The 26532-nt window shown below is 33.4% G+C and overlaps 1 protein-coding gene and 1 long non-coding RNA gene across 5 annotated transcripts in view; both read left to right on the plus strand.

Annotated features, from left to right (window-relative positions):
• LOC115969279 (cycloartenol synthase-like) overlaps positions 1-5944 on the plus strand; it is a 51088-nt gene extending 45144 nt beyond the window's left edge. For all 4 annotated transcript variants that reach the window (XM_031088898.1, XM_031088900.1, XM_031088901.1 and 1 more), the window contains 8 exons: positions 1244-1342; positions 2389-2445; positions 2527-2573; positions 2869-3012; positions 4408-4585; positions 4815-4889; positions 5274-5357; positions 5624-5944. In XM_031088898.1, coding sequence (XP_030944758.1) covers positions 1244-1342; positions 2389-2445; positions 2527-2573; positions 2869-3012; positions 4408-4585; positions 4815-4889; positions 5274-5357; positions 5624-5746 — 807 coding nt within the window. In that variant the 3' untranslated portion in view covers positions 5747-5944. The remainder of the gene's footprint in view (positions 1-1243; positions 1343-2388; positions 2446-2526; positions 2574-2868; positions 3013-4407; positions 4586-4814; positions 4890-5273; positions 5358-5623) is intronic.
• Positions 5945-7200: 1256 nt separating this feature from the next.
• On the plus strand, positions 7201-9612 carry LOC115969253. Its single transcript, XR_004086908.1, has 3 exons — positions 7201-7705; positions 9099-9287; positions 9448-9612. It is a non-coding gene; the product is annotated as an uncharacterized LOC115969253 (long non-coding RNA).
• The last annotated feature ends 16920 nt before the right edge of the window (positions 9613-26532 follow it).

Here is a 26532-nt window from a genome sequence, read left to right on the forward strand (position 1 = left end):
CACCACTCCCGAGAATCCACTATTGCCAAAACAAGCAGTTACAAGTAAAATGAATCCTAGTACCTAATACCAACTTACAGTTGAACCCTTACCCTAATATACAATTAGACTTGTAATGTAGTGACAATCTCTCCTTTCAATGCATGGCTCACAGTACATAACTAACCAATTGATGCACGGATTCAAGTATGTGACTAATACACTTGAGAAAGATGTTGGTTGCAAAGTTCTTCAGTTCATTCAGACAATGAAGATCAAGAAGCTCCTTGGTTACAAAATGCTTGGTACAAAGACACAGCAGCTTCTACAAAAGAAAGATGAACTAGGGCAAATTTGTCCCCAGCCACAATTTGAGTGAATAATCACTTTGCATCAAGTTGCATCACCTTTGACGCCCGCTAAAATAATCCTTATACATGTCTAGGGTTGTGAGAAAAGAAACCCTACACAAATAACTTGGATATGTGCGAAAATAGATCTGGAAATCTAAATTTCGTAATTCTCGATAGATACAGCTTTTGTTAAGAGCTGTCGAGAATTATACATTTAATCTCGATAGATATATCTATCGAGCTATTTGTCAAGCTTTAATAAACATCACTTTTTCACTTGTTTCTTAGATAGACTTGCATGACTTCAATACTAGACTTAAACTCTTGTTCCTTAAAGTATTAAACACATCCTAAATCTACTAAATTATAAGTAAAATGCATTTTGTCAAAAGATTAGCCAATTTTACATAACATATGTTCTAACAAGTTCCACATATGTCCTAACACAGATGTTTGCAAGCTGGAGGCCCAATGTTTGCAAGCCCAAATGTGTTTTATATTATATATGTAATATATAATATATTATTATATAATTTAGTTCAGTTTCGGCTGATTTGGTGCATGCAAACCTGCTACTGAAACCTAAACCAAAATTTTTGGTTTTTGTGAAATGGTAACCGAAACTGAACTGCATCGAAACCGAATCGAAATTTTGGCACCGGTTCGGCCAGTTTTGACCCTTTTTTTGGTTTCTCGATTTTGTACACACCCCTAGTTTAAGGTATAACACCTAAGGTATAATTTTTACCCTTGTTTATAAAATAACATTAACATTATCATTAAACATAATCAAACTCATAAACGTACATATATGCAAAGCTAACCCTTTGTTAACTCATTATAGTCTAATATGTAAATGATATGATTCATTATGTAATTTAACAGTTTTGACATATTGAAATCATTTGCAGTCAGCACTTTTGTTATCACAAATGCCGTCTGACATTGTGGGAGAGGCAATAGCAGCAGATAAACTATATGACGCTGTTAATGTGATTTTATCACTACAGGTATAATTTAAATCATAGTCTTTTGAAATTGGTTTTAAATTATAGTCTTTTGCATATTAATTATTGTGCAAAATAAAATCAAGTCAAAATACAATTTCAATTCCTGCATTAGGAGTTAGATTTCAATTTTATCTATAAGTTATTGATTGTTACAATTTTTGATTTTAAAACTATACCTTACTGTCATTATGTGAACGACAATTCTTAATGTGCAGTCGTTTTTTTATGTATGTTCTTATAATGCTGAGACCAACAGGTGGCTTAATGTGTCACGTCAATATTATAATAGCATGTAAAAAAACATATTCTTGCAACAATAACAATAACAAAAAAAAAAATATATATATATATATATATATGTCAACACGCATGCTATTGATACCTAGAATTATAATTCATGAATCAAAATCATAAAACTTTTTTGATTAATGAGTTTAATTTGACCAAGAAAAGGGAAAAAGGGAGATTCAAACTAAAGATCTTTGCTTCAAGAAACATGGTTTTCAGCCTATTGTATTATCCACGTGATTTTGTCTAAATAAATTGGTCTTCGAATTGATCATTTGAAAAAATTGAGGCCATTCTTTTGGATGATTATGATACTTCTCACAACTCTTGATTAACGAGGAATAATATCACAATTTTTATTCAATAGGATACCAAAAAATTATGGACGGTGGACTTATTCCATATTAAAAACAATAGTAAGAAATCTTTTGATAACACGGATTTGTGTTCAAGACAATTGGCCAAATCCCGCGAAACCATTTCTTAGATGTTCATTGATATCTTCTTTAGATAAAGTAAATCGATTAAAATTCCTAAATAATTCATATCACATATGTTTCGATTATAATAAAAGATTTCATTTTAGTGTGAAAATGGATATGCTAATAATTATAATTTTATATTGAAGAATTCATCAATATAATTTTCATTTGTAACAAAATATTTTGTGTGTTTTATATAAAAAACTTTTTTCTTTTAGGAGAGAGTCTATTTTACACCAATTGAATATGAATATTTGTTTCTTCTTGGCAATATAGAACAACAATGGTGGGTTTGCTTCATACGAGCTCACAAGATCTTATGCGTGGTTAGAGGTAAGACATTCTTTTCTTTCCAATTTGGTTTGTAATATTGAATCTTGCCCATGGTTTTAACACATCATGTTTCTTTCATAGATGATCAACCCATCGGAAACGTTTGGAGATAATATCATTGATTATCAGTAAGATCGACCAAGCCTACAATTTTACTCACGAACTATCATGACTTTCATAATTATTATGATTTATAATACTAGTTACTAACAAGGCGGTTTTTCTTTTAGCTCCAATTTTAATCTTTAAATAAACACGTATGATTTTTTCTTATGTATAAACTTAGTAGTCTTTAAATATCAATGTAGACATTATATATGTACGCAGCACACAACTCTAGTTTTTGTATAACATAACTAAAGGTTTTGGAATTATCTTATATTTCAAAATTTTGATTTATAATTTTCTTGGGTCATTATGTAGGTATGTGGAATGCACTTCATCAGCTATACAGGGTCTGAAATCATTCGTGAAACTGCACCCTGGACATCGGAGGACAGAAATAGAAGCATGTATAGCAAAGGCAGCTAATTTCATTGAGAGCATACAACTACCTGATGGCTCTTGGTTTGTTTTCTCCTTTGAGATCATACCACTCACATTATTATACATTAGTTCTGGTTTTGTCTAGATAAGCAGAGGGGGAGCAAATAATGGGATTTCAAAAATATTCTTTTGGAATTATATTTTTAAAGTCCAAAAATACAGAAAAGAATTATAGTAAATTGCAATGACACAATCTTGAAATACTAAAACAAACATGCTCTATAATATTATGGTGAGCTATCACTTATTCCAAAAGCTTATATTATTAATAAATGATAATTTAACAATTTAATCATTATTTTAATTAACACTTTCCTATGCATGGATCACATTTCTTTCCTTAATAAGTGGAGTCCAACATGTTAGATTTTTAACATGTATATATAAAATATTTTAATAGTTACAACTAGAGAAAGGGAAATTTATAAACCTTAATTTTCCTAATAAAGGAGAGCAAAATTCTATCATTAAGTTACAAAACTTTTCCTGGATTTCTAATAATTTGAAATGAGAGATAAATGAAAACATGATTCAAACTCAAGATACTTACTATGATAGACCAATATACATTGATAAACTACCATTTATTCCAAAATCTTAAATGTGTAGGAAGTTGTTAATTTTTTATGATTTAATAATTTTTTCTTAATAACCCACGCTTTAAAATATTGCAAAGAATAAAATTAACACACATCAGTGGAGCTAAAAATGTTAGCATTTAACATCTCAAAAAACTATTTTATCTATTTTAACACACAATTTCACAACACACTCTACGTCAATGGTCTTATTTTTACCATCAGCCAAATACTGTTCATTTTTTTATTAATTTCTTTCTCACTTCTTCTCTCTTCCTCTACCTCCAAACCCAACTAAGTGATAAAGTAATAATTTTATTTATACCTTCTTTTTCTTGGCTGTTCACTGTAGTAAGAAGGCAAAAAAAATTTGCCTTTGGCTCCACCAATGTTAGGCACTTACTTGGAGTTTAAGGTGGAAAAATAGCTAAAATGCTATTTTACCACCCCAATAGTGATGCTCTTATATATAATGTAAACATGCATAACTTGAATAACCTTTCCAAACGAAAAGCCAAATCCACTAGCCATCACCAATGACAGGTGGCCTAGTTAGTTCATAATATATAGCCATTAAGTTGGGCATTCACGACCATAATTTGTTAGCCAAAACCTGGTAAGAATCAAAGCTAGTTACTAATAATTGGTTACTCATTAGGTAAACATAAGGATTTAGCTAATTAGGCTCTTTGCAACCTTCCTATCCTTCTTGACCTCTTCTTGGACATGAACTAGCTTGGTTACTCTTCAAGCTAGGTTTTGTAGTGCTGCTGTAGTTAACAAATGTTTAAGGTGATTTCTTACTATTGAGCATGACAATATATAGTTTCTAAAATAGGATTGGATCTTGGGGAGTTTGCTTCACCTATGCAACATGGTTTGGGATAAAGGGTCTGGTGGCTACTGGTAAGACCTACCATAATAGCTACAGCATTAGAAGAGCATGTGATTTCTTACTTTCCAAACAGCTTGATTCAGGTGGTTGGGGAGAAAGCTACCTGTCATGCCAAGATAAGGTAAAAACCATTTCAAGCATTGTATTTTAAGAATTCTTTTAAAACACATTATTTATCTTGAATTTTTGGAAAAAAATTAAGCAAATTAATGACTTTAGGTGAAAAGTAAGAAGGTTAAAGAAAAGAGTCACAATGAGGTCCCGTATGATCCAATTTTACAACATAATTTAGATCATTGTAAAGCTGAATGATCAGTTCTGGGTACAAAAACTAACCTACGTGTGAACAGGTATACAGCAGTCTGGACAGAGCACACATAGTAAATACTGGATGGGCTATGTTATCTCTTATTGAAGCTGGCCAGGTACGATAGAATGTTTTATCTTTTTCCCATTCACAACGAAAATTCATCTGTCAACATGCCTAGAATTTTTAAGGTTCAAAAGACTTTTACATTAGTTCTATCGAGGAAAATGAATAATATAATATAATAATAAAGAGTACATAAAATGTACTTGGGAAGGCAAGGAAGTTCAAGAATGTGGGTGATTAAATCTGGGAAGAGATGAATGAGAAAGCACCCGCGCAATTCGTCTCAACCTGGGTAACTAGGTCATTCACAATGTGGTATCATAGTTTCTACTATTGCACAAATTAATGTTGCATATAGGATCTAACTCTCTAATTAGTAAGTAAGATAACACTAATTTGATATGCTGGTTTTTTTGGTTACCAATTTGATGGTTAGGCCCAGCGAGATGCGACTCCCTTACATCGTGCAGCCAAGGTTTTGATTAATGCACAAATGGAAAATGGAGACTTCCCTCAGCAGGTAAATTTATACAAAACAAAAATAAAAGGAATGTGTGACTATTTAAAAAATGGTCTTTTAGTTAGGAAGTTTAGTTATCAAAGGAATAAAAATCTTCTGTCTAACTTTTTATATTCCACTTTTTGCATTCGAAAAACATTGCCCTTATTAATTACATACATATGCTATCAAATACTCAGTGAGGAAAAAATTGTTTCTTAACCTTCAATAAGTGATACAAATTCTACTTCTTGTACATTATTAGCTTTGTTTTCTCCAATCTATAGGAAATCATGGGAGTTTTCAACAAGAACGGTATGATCAGTTGTTCAGTGTACAGAAATATCTTTCCTATATGGGCCCTTGGAGAGTACCGCAATAATGTGCTTCTGATTTCTAAAAAGTGGTAAAAGTATTAATCAAGGTGAAGAAGTGCTTGTGTGTATGTGTGAATAATTATGTCAAAATGGATGATGAATTTCACTCTGTGGTTTTTATGTTGGTTTTTCTTTTTTCGACCTTTCTTGGTAGGATGTGTTAATTCTTCCTGTGTACACTTAAACTTACAATTAAACTTTATAAGTTCATTCGTGAAAATTTTTTCTTTATCTTTTTTCAAAATATGTAAAAATTCCTAATCCCATAAATCACATATTTACAATTAGTTGAAATGCAACTATTTCATGCTGCTCCAAATACCGAGGCAGATCAGGATGTATCAGCTATACCGAATTAAAAAAAAAAAAAAAAAAAAAAGCTGGATTTCAGCTGGGAAAAAAATACGAGAGAAAAAAAGAAGTAACCAGTAAAAAGAAATAATAGGTAGCCCACATTTATGCCATTGCTGCACTGTTCTGGAGTGAAAGTCGTAGAATTCTTAATTCTTGCAGTGAGTTTTAGCACTTGGGCAACAATCTTGACAACACGTAGAGACTTTAAATTTACAAGACATTTTTGCTCACGAGTTGCCAACCTAAGGGTTTGCTTGGTTGAGAGGATGAAAAAGTGAAATGATAGTGTTTATTTTTAGACCCCTGTAAAACTAGATTGCACTACAACAAAATGTATTTTTAGTGACGAAAATTAGTGAGGAAATATTTTTCGTCACTAAAAATACAGCTTTAGTGACGAAATATGAATTTAGTCACTGATAATGAAAAAAATTATAACATTTAGTGACGAAAAATAAATTTCGTCACTATTGTGTTCTGAAAAATGGGCGCCAATAGAGGGAAATTTTGGCGCAAATTTAATTAATCTATAGTGACGAAATATTTCGTCACTAAAAGTTGAAATTTTTAGTGACGAAATATTTCGTCACTGTAGGTATTACTATAGATAGTATTAGTGACGAAAATCCTTTCGTCACTATAAGGAAGAATTAGTGACGAAAATCCTTTCGTCACTAAAAATAATAATAGTTGTGCACTTATATGTTTTTAGTGACGAAATCATAATTCGTCACTAAAAGTATAATTTAGTGACGAAATATGAATTTCGTCCCTAAATATCTTAACAAAACCCAGTCTTTAGTGACGAAACTGAAATTCATCACTAAAGACTTCAAAGTCCAATTTCAATACCCAGCACATGCACCAAAAGCTTTTAGAGTTTTTTTTTTTTCAACAGAGCACTATATCTAAGTAGTTGACAAATCTACCCTCACTCACAAAATCAAGTCCCCTCACCACAACACCATTCTCGTAATTCACGTACTCTCAACAAACTCTACCTGCCCACCCCACGTATTAAAAAAAGAACTCTCTTGAATCTTATAATAGAATATGCCTTAATTTCCACCAATCACGTTATAACCAAAAAAAAAACCATAAAACAAAACAAAATCAAATCTTTCAATTTTTCAAATAGACCCCACTCAACCCTTCATTTCTCTACTTGGCCGTCTCAGAACCTTAGCTACCAAAAACTTAGAAATGCCTTCCACGTTTCCACAGCGAAAACAAAGTTTTCAAATGGGTTAAGCAGTGATACACACACCCCGCCAAAGTTTTCAAAGTCATCAAAGCCATATTTCAGTAAAAAAAAAAAAAAAAAAACAAAGAGCCAAACCGTCGCGATTAAGCTCAACGGCGCCGTCGCGATTAAGCTCCCACCATCGCCGTTGAACTCCCACCGTCACGATTAAGCTCAAACCGTCGCCGATGAAGCTCAAACCGTCGCCGATGAAGCTCCGTTAAGAGCCAACCGTCGCCGATTAAGCTCAACGGCGACCATTCGCATTCTCGGCGACCGTTCGCCTTCCTTCAAATCGGCGACCATTCGCCTTCCCGGCGACCGTTCGCCTTCCTTCGAATCGGCTACCGTTCGCCTTCACCGAACTTCGACTTCGTTGCTTCATTCTCAAATCGGTAATTTCCTTTTTTTAACATTCAAAAAAAAAAAATATATATATATATATATATATATATTTTTTTTTTTTATAATCTGATTTTTGTGTCAAATTAGTGGAATTGCAATGTTTTTATGCGATTTATTTTAACAATTTTCAGAAGGAACATGGTTATTTTGTGTGTAATTTCCTTTATTTATTTATTTATTTATTTTTTGGGTATGGTAAAAATAGTTTAAAATATATAGAGAGAGAAACATGGGTATTTTGTGTGTTATCTTTTATACCAGAGTGTTGATTACTACAGAAAAGTTATTTTTTAATGTGAATATGGATTCTGATTTTTGACTATTCAATTTGAGTGGAGCTTTTGACAGATAACTAATTTCCTTTATCATATTAGAATATTGTTGTTTTTTTATTCTAGAGCAGTTCAAATGTTTGATTATGTATTGATTGTTTATCCATTTTTTAAAACTTTATTTAAATTGTTTGATTTTTATATAATTTCTTTAAAATTTATTCTCGCTTTATTTTTTACAAAATATATTTTGATACAAGTTTTTTGATCTAATAAAATATAATAAAGTATATGTAAAATTCCTTATATTTTGTCCTCTCTAAATATTAGTTAATTGAATTTTGAGTCAGCATATTGTATTGCTGGACTATTGATTGATCCGCCTGAGTCCATGTTTCCAATCCTTGAATAAATGATTGAGCAAAGTAAGTATATTTTAGTTAAAAACTTATAAAACTCTATATATACTTGTGATGTTGGAAATTTGTTTTGTGGCGGGTTGTTGTGTTGGAGCAAGCGGGTGGTTTGCATGGTGTTATAAGGTGGTTTAAATTCATATTGGAAGTGTTTTCGATTTTTTGCAAATGTGAATGAAACTTGTTGATTAGTAGCAATTGTGTTCTTTTATTCAATTTCAATACTTATAAGCATTATAGTTGTGATGTTGAAAATTTGTTTTGTGGTGGGTTGTTGTGTTGGAGCAAGCGGGTGGCTTGCACGGTGTTATAAAGTTGTTTAAATTCATATTGGGAGTGTTTTTAATTTCTTGCAAATATGAATGAAACTTGTTGATTAGTGACAATTGTGTTCTTTTATTCAATTTCAATACTTGTAAGCATTATAGTTGTGATGTTTGTGATTGGCTTTGTGGTGGGTTGTTGTGTTGGGGCAAGCGAGTGGCTTGCGTGAAGTTATAAGGTCATTTAAATGCATATTAGGAGTGTATATTTGTGTGTGCAATGTATATTTGTTTAAGTATTAATATAGACTTGTGCATTTATGAATAGGATAGAACTTTATCTAAGTAGCATATGGATTTAGATGTTAGAATACACTATGCATGAGTTGTCTTTATTTTACTAAAATAGCATTGATCATTTTGTAATTGTAGTCAAACATGGATAAAAGTTGGATGACAATGGGTAAGACACCCGATGGCAGATTAAGTCATCCATATATTAAAGTGGTCAATGCATTTATTAATTTTGCAAGGGTAGTTGTGGACGTGAGTGGTAATATTCCATGCCCGTGTATTCATTGTGGGAATTACTATCGACAAGGGTAGTTAAAACACTTTTTTGTTAGTACTTTATTTGCTTTTTACAACTTATACATTAGGAGTTGTGATTTTAATTTATTGGTGTGGTTACTCTTAATGCATTGTTAGAAATATTTCTTATAACATAGTTAATGTTTTTACTAAATGGTTTTAACGAATTATTGTTTTTATATTTGTGCAGATTTCTTATTGGTGACTTTTAGGAGATTTACTTTTGGCATTACTTGAAGACATATGAGAACATCTTCCATTAGTTCTAAAATAGGGTTTAGGTAGAGTTATTGTATGTATTGCAAACAATTATTGTATGGAAGGAGTTTGAATTATATACTTGTTTTATTTTTTACTTATGGAATGTTATGGATCTTTTTTTATAAATGTGTTGTTGAGATAAATGTGTTATTCAAATGTGAGGTTTTAATAATGTAATGACAGGTTACAGGTTAATATCAAAACCATGAAAAAAATAAAAACAGAAAATAAGTTTTAGTGATGAATATTTTCGTCACAAATATAGCAACAAAAAATTGTTTTAGTAACGAAAATTTCGTCACTAAATATAGCAAAATTTTGTAAGAAATAGTTTTAGTGACGAAAATTTTTGTCACTATATGTGCTTGGATTTTCTTAAATATAGTTTTAGTGACGAATTTTTTCGTCACTATATGTACCCGAACATAGTTTTAGTGACGAAATTATTCGTCACTAAATATGATTTGGTAAACTAAAGAGTTTTTAGTGACGAAATATTTTCGTCACTGAATAGTGTTTTTAGTGAGGAAAACATTTAGTGATGAAACGTTTTCGTCACTAAAAGTTTTTTTTAAAAAAACCAAATCGAACTTTTAGTGACGAAATTTTTCGTCACCAAGACTTTTAGTGACGGGGCTACAGTGACGAAATGAGTTTCGTCACTAAAAGTCTAATTTCGTCACTAAAAGTCCTTAGTGACGAAAAACTGGACTTTTAGTGACGAATTTTTTCGTCACTGAAAATACATTTTGTTGTAGTGTTGTTTAACCTAATTAATTAACCAAGTGAATATTTAGGTTTATTATTCAGATCTAGGTTAAAATAATAACAATTATATCATGTAAAGCAGCGGAAAATAAAGAACACAACGATATGATAACCCAAGAAAACCAAACCGGTAAAAAACCTGGGGAGGATTTAACCTAGCTATCCTCAAGGTAAAACAGCAAAACCACTATGAAAGAATTGAAGTTTGTACAATAGCGATTTAGACCACTAACATTCTATTACTACATTGAGTAGAAAACTTACTACCACGACCCCATGATAGTTCCGAGTCCACGGACTACTTCTTTCTTTGGCATTTGCAAAACACAAAAACCCACATTTGTGACTTTAAGATCTCACTCAAAGGTTTAGCAACACAAACTCTCCTATTTGTGACTCCAAGACCATCCTTAAAGGTTTAGATCATCAGCACCTTTGATGACTAGAGAAGGCAGCAACTTCTATAACATCAGATCTTGAGATTCTTCAAGTAATAACACTGGTAGAAAATATGAGAGAGCTTTTTAGGTATAAAACCCTAAATACAAAAGAGGCACACTCTTCTCTCTCTAAAAAGCCTTATAAAAACGTGCTTAGGGTTTTCTTTATATACTAGGAGAAGTAGATCTGAAACCCTAATCCTTAATGGGCTTGAACTGCTGTTTGGACTTAATTAAAATTTTGTAGATACGACTTTCGATCGGTCGAGCCTGTCTTTCGATCGATCAAACTAGACAGATTATGAAATCTTCTTCCTGCAGCTTGTATGTTCTTGAATCTTGACTTGAATCATCTTGAATATTGTCTAATAATACCTATAGACTCTAAGATCTATATCTAGACAGGTTTGTGTTCACGATTTGCCAATTGTTCTAAACATTTAGAACCTAACAGATAGAAAATTAGAAGGGGATGAAAAAATGGAAGGATAGAGGAGATTTTAGGGTATGTTTGTTAACTATTTTTTTTTCCAGTTTTCTATTTTCTAACCCAAAAACAAGCTAAAAACAAAAATAGTTCTCAATTCTCAAAATACAAAGGAAATAGAAAACATGCATTTACCTGTTTTCAATTTCAAGTTCTTTAAAAACATGGAGAAAACAACTTGAAACCCACAATTAATGAATTAGCGCCTCAGTTCAAATCCCATTGGAAGCAAAACAAGGGATTTTAGCATTTGTTTTCTCTCTCTCATCACCGGGACTGTTTATTTTCACGCCACTTTGTGTAACTAGGCAATCTTAAAGAAGAGGACCACCTTTGCTCATTGGTGGCTTCAGCAAATTAGCCAAGGTGAGGTGCAATTTGTTTGCTTTTTGGTAGCAAGAATTTGATATTGATATATGTTTGCCTTGCTAGAAGATCATGTTGGCGCAGTAGCTTTTGGAAGTGGCGGCCTTGAGGTTTAATGTGTGGGTTTGCCAATGCTACGTGCTAATGGGAGAACCATTTTTTTTTTTTTTTTTTTTTGACATTTGCAAATAGATATTTTATTTAGACAAGAAATTAACATATACTGAAAAAAAAAAAAAAAAAGGAATCCAGTTGTTCAAATATTGGTCTGATCTGATGTATGTTTGAACTTATATGAACCCATACATTAATCTCGTTGGAAGGGACTTAAAACCCTTCAATACCAAAACTTTGGATTTTCCCTCATCTTCCATTTATTTATTTGTTTCTTCTGTGATTATGTTATAAATGATGCTAAAAATACTGAAATTAATGATAACTTCTTTTGTGCGGTGTTTTTCCTTTTCAACTAACCAAGCGGGTTTTTAACTTTGAAAATATAACAAATTTATTTTTTGATTTTATTCTTAAAAACAAGTCAACAAAAAAACAAAAATGATAACCAAATATAACTTTAGTTTCCTTAATTTGTGTTTGGTTGGGGGTGGAAAAGTTGAGGAATAGAAAAAAAAAGAGTTTGTATAAGTTTACTCATATGCCTTTATTAAAAAAATGGTGCCCAATTTTTTTTTTTTTTTTTTTTTTTAAAAAGTGGCCAACAACCAACTGAAAAAAAAAAAAAAAAAAAAAAAAAAAAAAAAAAAAAAAAAAAAAAAAGAAGAAGAAGAAGAAGAAGAAGAGCAAAACAAAATAAAGCAGTCAAAGCACCCCAAAATATGATGCAACAGTGGTGCTTGTTGTATCACACCCAGGAAGGGGAAAAAATGGAGGAGCAATTAACCAAGAAACGTAAGAGGAGGGGGTAGTTTAGTTATTGACTATACCTATTCCTCTCCCCTCTATTTTCTCCCCAAATAGGAGAGAAAAAATTTTGGTGGGTCAGGAGAGAAAATACTTGGGCTCTATCAATTTCATCCTCCCCTTCTCTCTAACCAAACACACATAAAATCAGTTTTCTTTCAACTTTTCTCTCATCTATTTTCTATCCTCCCTGTTTCACCCCAACCGAACAGACCCTAAAACTTAAATCTAACGTGAAAATGCATTTTTTGTCCCCTACATTTTGGGTCTATTCTCATTTTGGCCCATAATTTAATTTTGTGTCTATGACAGTCCCTGAAATTGAAAAATCATGTCCATTTTGGTTCTTGTCATCATCTCGGTAACAGAAAATTCATATGTGGCAAACGGAGTGCATAGATGACATATTAGATGTAGACATGGCTAATAAAATAATAATAAAAAATTTTATTTGATTTTTTAAAAATGCCACATTAGGTTTTTTTTTTTTTTTTTTTTTTTAAATAATAAAAAAACCATGTTAGTAAAGAAACAAACAAAAAAAAAAAAACATTCTAATTAAAAATAGTAATTAATATTTTTTTTCTTTTCATTAATTTTTTGGAAGAACAAGAGTTTTCTTCATGTTCTTTGTGGAAGAACATTGTTGCCCAAAAAATTACAACAATCACAAAAGATTTTTATTTTTATTTTTTTGCATTTTCTTAGCAACCAAACATGCAAAAATACATAAAAAATCTTTATTCTCTACCAAAACCTCCAGCAAATCAAATCCATAAACCCAGAAAAATCATTAAATCCACCAAAAAAAAAACAAACCTAGAGCAAACACAACAGCAAGTAACCCAACACCAAAATCCTTTTCCCCACTCTCTCAGCAACCAAACACAGGGGAAAAAAAAAAAAAAAAAACTCTCATCTCCTTCAATTTTGTTTTTGGGTTTGGAGCAGATCTGGGTTTTTCTTTTATTTTTATGTTCTTCATGTATCTAGAGCAGATCTAAATTTTTGGGTTTGGAGTAGGTCCTTGTTGTCGTCGTCAATCTAGTCATCGTCTTCATCACTTAATGCCTGTAAGTACTTCAATGAATCAAGTAACATAGAGGCCGAGAAAGTAAGATACAATGGTAGAGTTTCCCTATGGAACATTGGCTTGATTTGAAATAAAACTGATCTTTTAGCAGAGTTTCCCCAACAGATTCTTTTCGACTTCATCCTCTATGGATGGCTATATTAATGCTAGATACTACATGGTGGATCCTTGAAAACATGGACAGAGCCATGGTTGGACCCCAAATTTTTTTAAAAAAAATATTATTAGATATATGAGTACTAATTTTAGCAATTTCGTTTTAGAAAATTACACTTTTGCCCCGTTCTTTTAAGAGTATTGTTATAGTCACAAATTTTTCTATAACATTTTTACAAACTGTTAAGATAACAAATTCTTATTAGTTCGCATTTGAGCCCACCACTTACATTATCAACAATTTGTAAAAAAATTTGTAGTTCAAACATTTTCCTCATTTTAAAGACCCTTAAAAAATATTTATAGGTCCAAAATCTAAAAAAGAAATATACAAGCCCAAAAATATTAGTACAACAACAAATATTACCAATAGTAAAACTAAAAAAAAAAAAAAAAAAAGTCTAGTCAACCAATTTTACCTAAAACAGACTGTAACGACCTAAGGAAAAGCGCTAATCATATTTGTGCCATACCTTAAAAGGACTAGTCACAATTGAGGTTTCTTATAGTAGTTAATAAAGCCTAGATTTACCCAGTAAATACCCGATGTGGGACTCATTAGACACCCATACACATCATACAATCAATCAAATTGGGGTATCACAATCTCCCCCACTTTAAATCCCTAACGTCCTCATTACGGTCCACTTTGTAGAGTAGTGTCTTCGAGCCCACACGGGGTTACTAGGCCGGCTATGATACCATCTGTAATGACCCCACCCCACCTGTGTAGATATTATTCGCTAAGAGGCCTTTTCCCCCACTACTGTGTGCTTTAGGGGAGAACAAAACCGTGAGGGGTATGAGGCTCCAAAGCGGACAATATCTACACAGGTGGGGTGGGGTCGTTACACAAACAATCTGACCCTTTAAAAAATTTTAAACAACTAGCAACTAAGCGACTAAGTAGCAACAAAGTTGTAAGCCGAAGTCACAGCACACAACTAACAACAAAGCCGCCCCCTAATTCTAAGTTCTAGCTCTGTCCCTACTTGAAAACCACCAAAAATCGAACCGTGAAAGCATGTGGTTTGTGGTGGTTTTACATATAGCTTGAAGAGTTGTTTATGGAGAGAGAGAGAGAGAGAGAGAGAGAGAGAGCATGTGGGAGAATGAAACCAAAAGAAAAAGAAATCCCGGGGGCAGATCAGATGAAAAGAATAAGAAAAGTTTTTTTTTTTAATTTACTTTAATTAGATTAAAAAAATTATAATAATTAAATTAAAAAAAAAGTAGAAACTCAGAATTTTGTTTTTAATTTTTTTTGTAATTTTTTGTTTATTTAAATATTGACGTGGAATTTTTTAAAATCAAATAAAATTTATTATTTTTATTTTATTAATCACGTTAGCATCTAATATGCCACATATACACTCTGTTTGCCACATATGAATTTTCTGTTATTGAGATGATGGCAGAGACCAAAATGGATATAATTTTTCATTTTCAAGGATTGAAGTAGGCGCAAAATCAAATTAGGAACCAAAATGAGAATAGACCTAAAATGTAGGAACCAAAAGTATATTTTCACCTAAATCTAACAATCTCTGCTTTAGAAATCCATGACAAAACCAAAATTGATACATAAAGCCCAATTAAATAATATTCCCAACCTCAAACATCTAAACATTCTGAGTAAACCTCGCAACTAGAGCCTCCACTCGCGAACCAGTCGCCAAACTAAGTCGTGACGATTAAGTCGCGAACAAGTCGCCAAAAACCCTAGGACATATTTTGAAAAATTTGTCTAAGTATTTATCGTGATTGGAAGGTCCACTCACGAATAAGTCAAGATGGGAGTCGCCAAACATTTTGAGTAAACCTTGCGACTGGAGCCTTCACTCATGAACCACTCGCCAAACTAAGTCGCGACAATCCTAAAAACCCAAAATTTTGAAAATGTTTCTAAGTCTTTTTTGCGACTGGGGGCCTGACTCGCCAGAGAGTCGTAAAAGCTTCTGAGTAAGCTCACAACTGGGGGCTCGTGACTAGCTTGACCTGCAAAATAGAGTTGCCAAAACAGAGTTGAATAGTTTTTGAAATTTTTAAAAATTTTCGAAAAAAAAATATTTTCCAAAAACAATTAAAACACTCAAAAATATTTTTGTCTTTGATTAACATATAATTGAGTATGTGCAACTCATTTAAACAAGTACAATCACACAAATGAATAAGACATTCATTGAACATAGACATGTGTGTTGTGTGTGGGTATCAAAGATGAGATAGTCCATAATCTAATGTGCATGTTCAATGATCAATTCAACCAAAACATATACAATTAGCACGAGGAAATGTGACCAATCTCAATTATAGAAGTATGCATATATGACCTCCCACAAAACTTGATAACATAATTTTAAAACTTTTCATTTAGCTCCATACACATCATAATACTTGATCATTTTGAATCAATACATCTCATTTTGAGATCGATGCCTGAAATTTTTGATATTTCAATTTAATGAACAAGCCTTTGGCTTTTTGGGCATCATACATTTTCATATAAGTTGCTTTCCCTTTTTCCTAGTCAAATACTAGTATGTGCGACGGCTTTTGTAGCTCATTATCTCTTTTAATTTTGAGATTTACATTGGTTAAGCTCTTTAAGCGAAAAAATAAAAAAGTGGGAAGATATGTAGGCATAAGTCTATGCAGGTCTCAAAATCAACAAAACCATTGACTAATCATTCATAATAAGTTTGAAGATCTATTTACAACAATCACATAGATGTCAAGATTTTTCCCACAATGATATGAGTGCATAAAGAACAAGTTACACTCATAAATGCACAAAGCCATTTGTATGAAGGTACAAGGCAAAACATGCGTGTGACAAAACACAATAATGTCGATCAAACTTTTTGGATTTTCTACTTTTTATGTGTTTTTGGATTTTTTTGACACAAAAACAAGTAAAGATTGATAAAAAAATAATGTAAAAAAATTCAAAGAAAATAACAAACAAAAATTTTCAAAACATAATATACATGTAGCCAACAGAGTAGTGTGTGCTCTACACTAGTGAGATCAAATCCAGATAAAGAAGTAAAGCACACATCACACATGAGATTCAAGAAATTGTACCAACGCCAATGGTCTTACGGAGTGATTCAAACCATGGACCATCGAGAGGTTTGTTGAAGATATCCGCATTTTGATTGTCCGTATGTATGAATTCAAGACAAACAACTTTATCTTCCACCAAATCCCGGATGAAGTGGTAACGTATCTCTATGTGCTTCAACTTTGAATGCTAAATCGGATTCTTAGAGAGATTTATAGGGCTGGTGTTGTCATAGAAAACACACATTGTATCTTGAGGAATCTCGTAGTCATGAAGTAGCTTGTTCATCCAAAGAAGTTGTGTGCAGCAACTTCCAGCAACTATGTACTCTGCTTTCGCCGTAGAGAGGGACATCGAATTTTGTTTCTTGCTCATCCAAGAGACAAGATTGTTCCCAAGGCAAGCATTAGAGTCCTTTGAGTACCACAAGCCATAATCTGGAGTGCCATTGACATATCGTATGATTCACTTCACCACACTAAAAGCAATATCCAGTCTACTAGCTGTAAGATAGAGTAAACTCCCAATGATGCTCCTATACAAAGTTTGACTTACTTCTACCCCGGAAGAATCAACATTAAGCTTTGTAGATGAACTCATGTGAGTAAAGGCATGCTTTTTGGAATCTAATCCAAATTTCTTAACAATATTTCTAGCATTATTTTCTTATGAAATGAATATGCCATCCTTCTTTTGTTTCACTTGAAGGCCTAAGAAAAATGTAAGCTCCCTCACCATACTCATCTCAAATTCTTTCTTCATCTCCTCAAAGAACTCTATAGCTCGAGCATCAGTGGTAGCTTCAAATACTATGTCATCCACATATACTTGAGCCATGAGAAGGTAGTCCTCATCATTCTTGACAAATAAAGTCTGGTTGGCATATCCTTTTTTGAATCCTCTGTGTAGTAGGTAATGGGTAAGTTGATCATACCAAGCTCTATGAGCTTGTTTCAAACCATAAAGAGCTTTCTTCAATCTTAGCACATGGTCCGAGAAGTGAGGATCTTCAAAGCCTTCGAGTTATTCAACAAACACTTTTTCATTTAGGTAACCATTGAGAAATGCACATTTCACATCCATTTGGTAGAGTTTGAAGTTCATAGTGCATGCAATTGACATAAGAATGCGAATAGACTCAAGTCTTGCCACGGGAGTGAAGGATTCATCAAAATCTACTCCTTCCACTTGAGTGTATCCTTGAGCCATCAGTCGAGACTTGTTCCAGATAATCTCTCCATCTTCGTCAGTCTTGTTTTTGAAGATCCATTTGGTGCCGATGACATGAACATTTTCAAGCCTAAGAACAAGTTCCCATACATCATTTCTCACAAATTGATTTAGCTCTTCATGCATTGACTTAACCCAATTTTCATCTTGAAGAGCTTCTTCTACCTTTTTCGGCTCAAAGTGGGCAAGGTAGCAATGGTATGTTATATGATTAGCTAGAAGTATGTTTCCCTTTCTAAGACGAAGACCTTCATCTAAAGATCCAATGATGTTACTATCTGGATGGTTTTTGATCACTCTTGATGATGGCTTCTTTAAGGTGGACATTTCATCATTCCGGGAGATAGGAGGATGAACTTTCAGAGGAGTGAGAGGACTTGATGTTCTAGACATTGATCTTATTTCCATTCTTGAGTTCACGGGAGTTGATTCCTTTTTCGGTGTAGGTCCTTTGACTTCAATATCTTGGAATTCGACTTCAACTATGGGTTCTTTGGAGCTTGTCCCTTCTCCATCATCAACCATTTCTACCTTTGTTATAGCATCATCTTCCACATTGATGAACTCCATTACCATCTTTGTCCTCTTGTTGAAGACTTTATATGCCCGGCTAATAGTAGAATATCCAAGGAAGATGCCTTCATCACTTTTTACATCAAATTTTCCGAGGTTCTCCCGATCATTTAGAATGTAACACTTGCTTCCGAATACTTGGAAGTATTTCATTTTTGGCTTCTTTCCATTCCAAATTTCATAAGCGGTCTTCTTTGTTCTCACTCGGAAGAATATACTATTACCAATGTGACATGAGGTGTTCATGCCTTCTCCCCAAAACTTTTAAGAAAATTTGCTTATTGAGTAGCATAACTCTTGCCATTTCTTGAATCACCTGATTTTTCCTTTCAATCACCTCATTTTGTTGAGGAGTTTTGGGGGCTGAAAATTCCTTTTTGATCCCATTCTTCTCACAAAAGACTCAAATCTTGCATTCTCAAACTCCTTGCCATGATCACTCCTTATCTTGACAATAGGAACCCCTTTCTCATTTTGAAGTCTCTTGCATAGAATTTCCATTTTCTCATATGCTTCTGATTTTTCTCTGAGAAATTCCACTCAAGTGTATCTTGAGAAATCATCAAAAATGACCATAATGTACCTTTTTCCTCCTAGACTTTCAATTCTTGTGGGCTCCATCAGATCAACATGAAGAAGCTCTAAACAACGTTAAGTAGCAATCACATTTACCTTGTGATGACTTGCCTTTGTTTGCTTCCCCATTTGGCATGCACTACAAATGGTTTTCTCCACCTTTCCAAATTTTGGAAGTCCCTCAACAGCTTCAAGTTTAGATACTTTAGCTAGTTGTTTGAAATTTGTGCCCAAATCTTTGGTGCCAAAGTTCCAACATGTCAACACGAGCACTTCTGTAGGAAATTTTTGCCATAGGAACTACTCCGTAGCAATTGTTAGTAGTCTTATTTCCTTCCAAGACTTGAATCCCTTCTTCATCAATGATTATACACCCCTTCTTTGAGAATTGAACAAAGAAGTCTTCATCATATATTTAAGTGATACTTAAGAGATTCGCTTTAAGCCCTTTGATGTATAAGACATCCTTCAATAGAGGTAATCCCAGTATCTCAACAGTCCCTTTGCCAAGAAGTTGAGCATGACTTCCATCACCAAATGTCACATAGTCACCTACCTTCTCTTTGAGTGACTTAAACAGTGATTTATCTCCTGTCATATGGCGAGAACAACTGCTATCAAGATACCATAAACACGAATTAAATACCTTCAAAGAAGTGTGCACAAAGAAGCATGGGACAAGCACTCTTGACCTTCAAACAGAAACTTATCTTCATTTTCCATGCTTTTGTTAGATTGAATTTTCTTTTTCAGATTATCAACCTTATCACACAATATTCTATTTCTTCTTTTATACTTCTTAATCAAAGAATTAGACTCACATAGACTATTATGTAGGATGTGATTCTCATTTTCAAAACATTTCAGCATGTGAACAAACATTCTAGTATGTTTCTTTGTTTTTAATAACTCTAGGAGTTCATTGTTAGGAAAACCTTCAAACACACTCATAGAGTCATTATCACAAACATTTAAACCACAATTCAACATAGCCTTTTCCATAACTTCATCCATAGCAAAGGGGTCTAGGATCGCACTTAGGTAATTAAACCACAACAAGTGCACCTGCTCTGATACCAATTAAAATTTCAAATAGTGTGTAAAATACCTATGAACGTTTAGACCCCCAAATACAAAACTACCAACACAAGCTTATAATCAAACAATATATGTGCGAAATATGAAATATAAGCTATAACCAAATTGGTAACACACTCTAAACCATAATTAATCACAATCACTGCAGTAATTAAAAAGTAAAGAGAAAGGGAAGAAAGATGCAAACATAGAGATAACACGGCGATGTGTTATCAAAGAGGAAACTGAAGTACTCGGCAAAAAACCTCATCTCCGCCCTCCAAGCAGTCAATAATCCACTAGATAATGAAGTTGGGATACATGAATAGTAGAAGACCCTTCAAACCTAATCTACCCAGTGCACCTAAGCCCTCCAAGCTTCTTGCTCCAACAAGGTTACGCCAAATCTTGTCTTCTCTAACTTACTAGATCCCACAATCACCCATTACATCAACAAAATGAATTGGTCCCTTCTAAACTGCTTCCCAAGCACCAAAATACCTCATCACTAATATGGGTATAGTGAGATAAGGATTTGTCTAATGTATCTCTCAAGGATATGTCAATGGAGAGGGTAAGAGTAGAGGAATTTGGAGAATCAAAATATGAAGATTGTGGATGAGTCAATCTTGTTTTTCTCTAGGGTTTCTCTCTCAAAATTTTCTCTAGAAGCTCTCTACATTTTGTGGGTATAAGGGTATTTATAGTAGGGTGTATGAGGAATGCGAAGAGTCGGTTACAACCAAACAAGGCATTCTGGCGACACGACCTCGCGACTGGAACAAGTCACGAGTTTGAGTCGTGAGCTAACTACCTGGTCAAAGTGGAAGTTTTGTCCTGTAGTGCTCTAGCTGGCATGACCCTTCAGCTCTCCCTGCATGCTTCACATGTGTGCCATTTTGGCAACTTGCCAGTCGCAAACCAATCGCGAGATCCGGTCATGAAACTCCCTTGAATTGTACACTTCTTGAGATTTCTTCACACTCTCTCACACACTACCCTTACATAATTCCCACCTAAATACAGGGTATCTAATTGCTAAATTACAAGCAAATTTGGCACGGAATAAAGCCAACACATGATTGAATAAATTCAACCTTACAAATATTATTATATATATGGGTACTAATTTTAGCAATTTTGTTTTAGAAAAGTACACTTTTGCCCCATTCTCTTAGGAGTATTGGTATAGTCACAAATTTTTTTATAACATTTTTTCAAATTGTTAAGGTAGCAAATTCTTATTAGTTCGCATTTGAGCCCATCACTTACATTATCAGCAATTTGTAAGAAAAAAAATTTGTAGTTCAAACATTTTCCTCATTTTAAAGACTATTAAAAAAATATTTATAAGTCTAAAATCTGAAAAAGAAATATACAAGTCCAAAAAAATTAGTACAATAACAAAAATTACCAATAGTAAAACTAAAAAAAAAAAAAAAAAAAAAAAATTTAAGCCTAGACAACCAATTTTACCTAAAATAAACAATCTGACCCTTTAAAAAATTTTAAACAACTAGCAACTACGAGACTAAGGATCCGTTTGGATTGAACTTATTGTTGCTGAAACTGAAAACTGAAAATTGAAAACTGAAAACACTGTAGCAAAATTATTTTTAAATGTGTGAATAGTATCGTGGGACCCATTTTTAATATTTTTTAATCCATAAACAGTGCCAAACAGTGTATGAACAGTGCCAAATAGTATATGAACAGTACCATTGTCCCCTTAAAGCAGAAACAGTGCGGAGAAAAAAAAAAAAAAAAAAAAAAAGGTAAAACGCAAAACGCAGACTTGACTTTCAGCTGGATCCAAACCGGCACTAAGTAGCAACAATGTTGGAGGCCGAAGTCACTACACACAACAAACAGCAAAACCGTTCCTCCTAACTCTAAATTCTGGCTTCGTCCTTTCTTGAAAACCACCAAAAATCAAACCTTGAAAGCATGTGGGCTTTGTGGTGGTTTTATACAGCTTGAAGAGTTGTTTATGGAGAGAGAGAGAGAGAGAGAGAGAGAGAGAGAATGAAACCAAAAGAAAAAAAAATTCCCGGGGCGAATCAGATGAAAATAATAAGAAAAGTTTTTTTTTTTTTTTTAAGTTACTTTAATTAGATTTAAAAAAATATAATAATTAAATTTAAAAAATTAGAAATTCAGAATTTTGTTTTTAATTTTTTTGTAATTTTTTATTTATTTAAATGCTAACATGGAATTTTTTAAAATCAAATAAAATTTTTTATTATTATTTTATTAATCACGCTAGTATCTAATATGCCACATATACACTCCGTTTGCCACGTATAAATTTTCTATTATTGAGATGACGACAAAGACCAAAATGGATATGATTTTTCATTTTCAAGGATTGAAGTAGGTGCGAAATCAAATTAGGAACGAAAATAAAAATAGACCTAAAATTAGGGACTAGAAGTACATTTTCACCTAAATCTAACAATCTCCGCTTTTAGAAATCCATGACAAAACCAAAATTGATACATAAAGCCTAATTAAATAATATTCCCAACCTCAAACATCTAATCTTGAGGTTGAAAGAAGAAGATGAGTGTCCTGACTGGAATGTACTTGGCTTTCTTAAAACACTCAATAGAAACCATCCAAGCCATGTGTGGAACAAAGGCCGATGAAGAATATATCACAATGTTATACTAAAGATACGCAAAAAATATAGAGCACGTGAAGCATATTAAACAGTTTTTTATTTTATTTTATTTTTTTATTTGCATATTAAATAGTTTGATACCCAAAGTACATACAACCAAGGTTTTCAGACCCGGACCGTTCATTGAACCGTAAAAGGGAGAGGTTCAAGGGTTTTGAGGTTGGACCGAGGTCGAACCGGGGTCGAATCGTGATGACGTCATAATTAATTTAATAATTATTTTAAATATATATAAAAACATTAAATTAATAAAAAAAATAGAAAAATTAACTAAAATAGCCTAATTCATTTAGAAAAGCTTATTTCTAAAAAATACATAAAATTTACAAAAATACAGTACACAATTACACATTGTTACACACTAGACAAAAAAAACTCCTTCCCATCAAAAATGCATGAAAGAAACAAGTCACTAGACAAAAAAACTTTTCAAATGTAACATCCTTTCCACAAGTTAATTGAACCATAATACAAAAATTGATCCCTAAAACATCCTAATCCCACATTCACTTTTCCTTTTCAACTTTCCACAGAACCTACTCATTATGCAACAGACCCAAAAAAAAAAAAAAATAAAACTAAATAATTAACTTGTATTGCTGGGAAAGCATAGGGTTTCTAAGAATAATGTCTTCTTATCTGGGAAAGCACAGGGTTTCTGCAAGTCATTGGTACTTGTATTACTGTTTTTGCTTCTTCTCACTTTGACTAGCTATTAGCTTACTTTTGTTTCACATTTTGATTAGTCATTTCTTCTTCATTGTGCTTGTCAAGTATGTGAGACATTAGGGCCAATTGTTTTCAGGACACCATCATAAGAAAAAGCTAGTTAAGATACTATAAGGCGTCTGCCTGTTCTATCACTGAACTCATTTTGAAACAGGTCCATGGTCCACCTGTTCTATTCTTGAAGGTCATTTTTCTTCTTCTCTTTTTATTTTTTTATTAATATGTGGTCTGATAGCTGTAGTTAAGTAAATTTGAAATCTAGCATATTCAGATGCTATGTTAATTCTGGGATTTCAATTATGTTGAGATTGCTTTTAGTAATGGGGCAAATGATTTGAGAATAATGTAAATATTATTGAAACCAACAGCAATAAAAAATACAAAAAAAAAACATGCAGCAAGAAGTTGCAGACACAACAAAGTAATTTTGGCAAACAGAAACACCAATTGACCCAAATCAATTTTCACAATTACAATAATATCACAAGCCTTGTCTTCACATACACCAACACTTCAGATCTATATCATCATCCACAATCAATTTTCAATTGACCCAAATCAATTTACACACCAACACTTCAAATCTATATCATCATCCACAATCAACTTGCAAATATTAACAAAGAAAAAACAGATTAAAGTACCAACGACGGCGACGACGACGAGGCACAGAGTGAGCTGCGATAGGGACGAGGGAGAGAGGCAGAGATGAGCGTGAGAGAGTGAGCTGCGATCTGGGTTGAGCTGCGACGGCAACGAGGGAGAGAGGTAGAGACGAGAGAGTGATTGAGACTTTGAGAGAGTGAGGAAGAGATCTGGGCTGAGCTGCAACAGTGCGACGGCGACGAGGGAGAGAGTGATTGAGAGAGTGAGGATTGAGGAAGAAATCTGGGCTGAGCTGCGACAGTGCAACGGTGACGAGGGAGAGGCAGAGACGAGAGAGTGATTGAGACTTGAGAGAGTGAGGATTGAGAGTGATTTTTGAGAGAGGCAGAGACGAGTGAGGATTGAGAGTGATTGAGAGAGGGTTTCAGAGTGAGGCTAAGAGTGATTTTTGAGAGAGGGTTAAAAAAAAAAAGGTGGAACGACGCCGTATAGGGAAAAAAAAAAAAAAAAAAAAGGCTGAAATTAGGGAACCGTCCGAACCGTGTGAACCGGTCACGGTTCACAGACCCGGACGGTCGGACCGCGGTCCGGACGGTTCCATGCTTTTTTCGCATGGAACGGTTCCTTACCTTAAATGGACCGTGAATCTGAACGGTTCTCGGGTTTTCCGGTCGGACCGTACGGTCCGGTCCGAGTTTAATAACCTTGCATACAACTACCGAACACAAAAAAGTCTCTCTCCAAAGAGAATAACACTGCAGTATTGTCAAAGCAAACTCAACCAGAGGGTCCAGGAGGTGGAGCAAAATACAAGGAACTTCTCAACTGATGTAGTTGAATATATAATACGCAAGTCAGCCATGTCACCCATCAAGGTATCCAAAAGCCAACCATGTGCAGCTTGAGTAGTTATGAGGGACTGCAACATGTCTCGTTGAGTTGCTTGAATATATATAAGTGAAGTGCCAGGGAGTACAACGCTACTTGTCATGTCAACTCGCCCTGTTCTTTGCGGGTTTTGTGGCCTACGCAAGAAGGATAATATTAATTGTGGACGCAGTCACGTAATTAAATTTTAGGCAAAAATCTAAAACTGATTTTTTAACTTTCAGTCTTTTTTATTTTAATCGTTTAATTTTCAGTTTTGTCATTTCAGTTATCTAATTTTTAATTTTTGTCAATATAAAATTCCGTTAGAGCTCAATTATGTGTTGCTTTTAAGGGTGCTAAAACGACGCTGTTTTGACAATTTTTTTTTTTAAATTTTGGAATTAAAAGGAAATAAGAAAAATCTGTTAAAAAAAAAAAAAAAAAAAAAAAAAAAAACATACATTTAAGGTCGTTCCCCTTTCAAGCAGTACAAGCAGCTCCAGATTCCAAGTTAGGGATCTTGGTGTCATACCATCGTAATGATGCTGCTGCAAATGCGCAGAAGATTGTGAGGGAGCCTGCTTTGTAGAATAGTGTCGAAGCCAATGAGAGGGATATCTACGGGAAAACCACCCCTTTTGATGATGTGAGGGTACCTACATCTGATTTTAAGACCAGGTTAGATGATATGAGACCTCTAAATCGTTGCAGTGGAAATGAGTTCAAGACTACGGGTCAAGATGGTGATTGTTGTTCTAATGCTTTGTTAGACTTGTCCACCAATGGGAGTATATTGGGAAAGCCTGAGAACAAAGAACACGACGGTTTTTTTTTTTTTTTTAATAACAGTTTTTTTTTCTTTTAATTCCAGAATTTATGAAAAAAAAAGAAAAAAAAAAAAAAAAAAGAGCCAAAACAAGGTTGTTTTGGCTCACTTAACGGCAGCAGGTAACTAAGATTTAACAGAGTACCAAATTGACAATAATTAAAAGTTAGAAAACTAAAATGACAAAACTAAAAGTTAGAAGACTCAAATAAAAAAAATTGAAAATTAAAGTGTCAGTTTTAGATTTTTGCGCAAATTTTAATACATTAATGAGATGTCAAGTAGTGTCTTTCTCACCTTAACATCTTATAGATAGACTATATGAGAGACTATGAAAACTACTAGCTACCTCAATCTCCATAGTGTATCTACCACCACACCTAAACTAAAAGTTTTTGAGATGTGTAGGTGATCAAGCAAAACACATACTAATAAGAAAGAAAAGAGTGCAAATGGCCATTTACATTATGTAACAGAACAACAGTCACCAGACACCGACCTATCAATGTTGCCTTGAATGGATGTGCATACAAAAATTATGAAGAG

Source organism: Quercus lobata, chromosome 11, assembly GCF_001633185.2.
Source record: "Quercus lobata isolate SW786 chromosome 11, ValleyOak3.0 Primary Assembly, whole genome shotgun sequence".
In the NCBI taxonomy this organism is placed as follows: domain Eukaryota; kingdom Viridiplantae; phylum Streptophyta; class Magnoliopsida; order Fagales; family Fagaceae; genus Quercus; species Quercus lobata.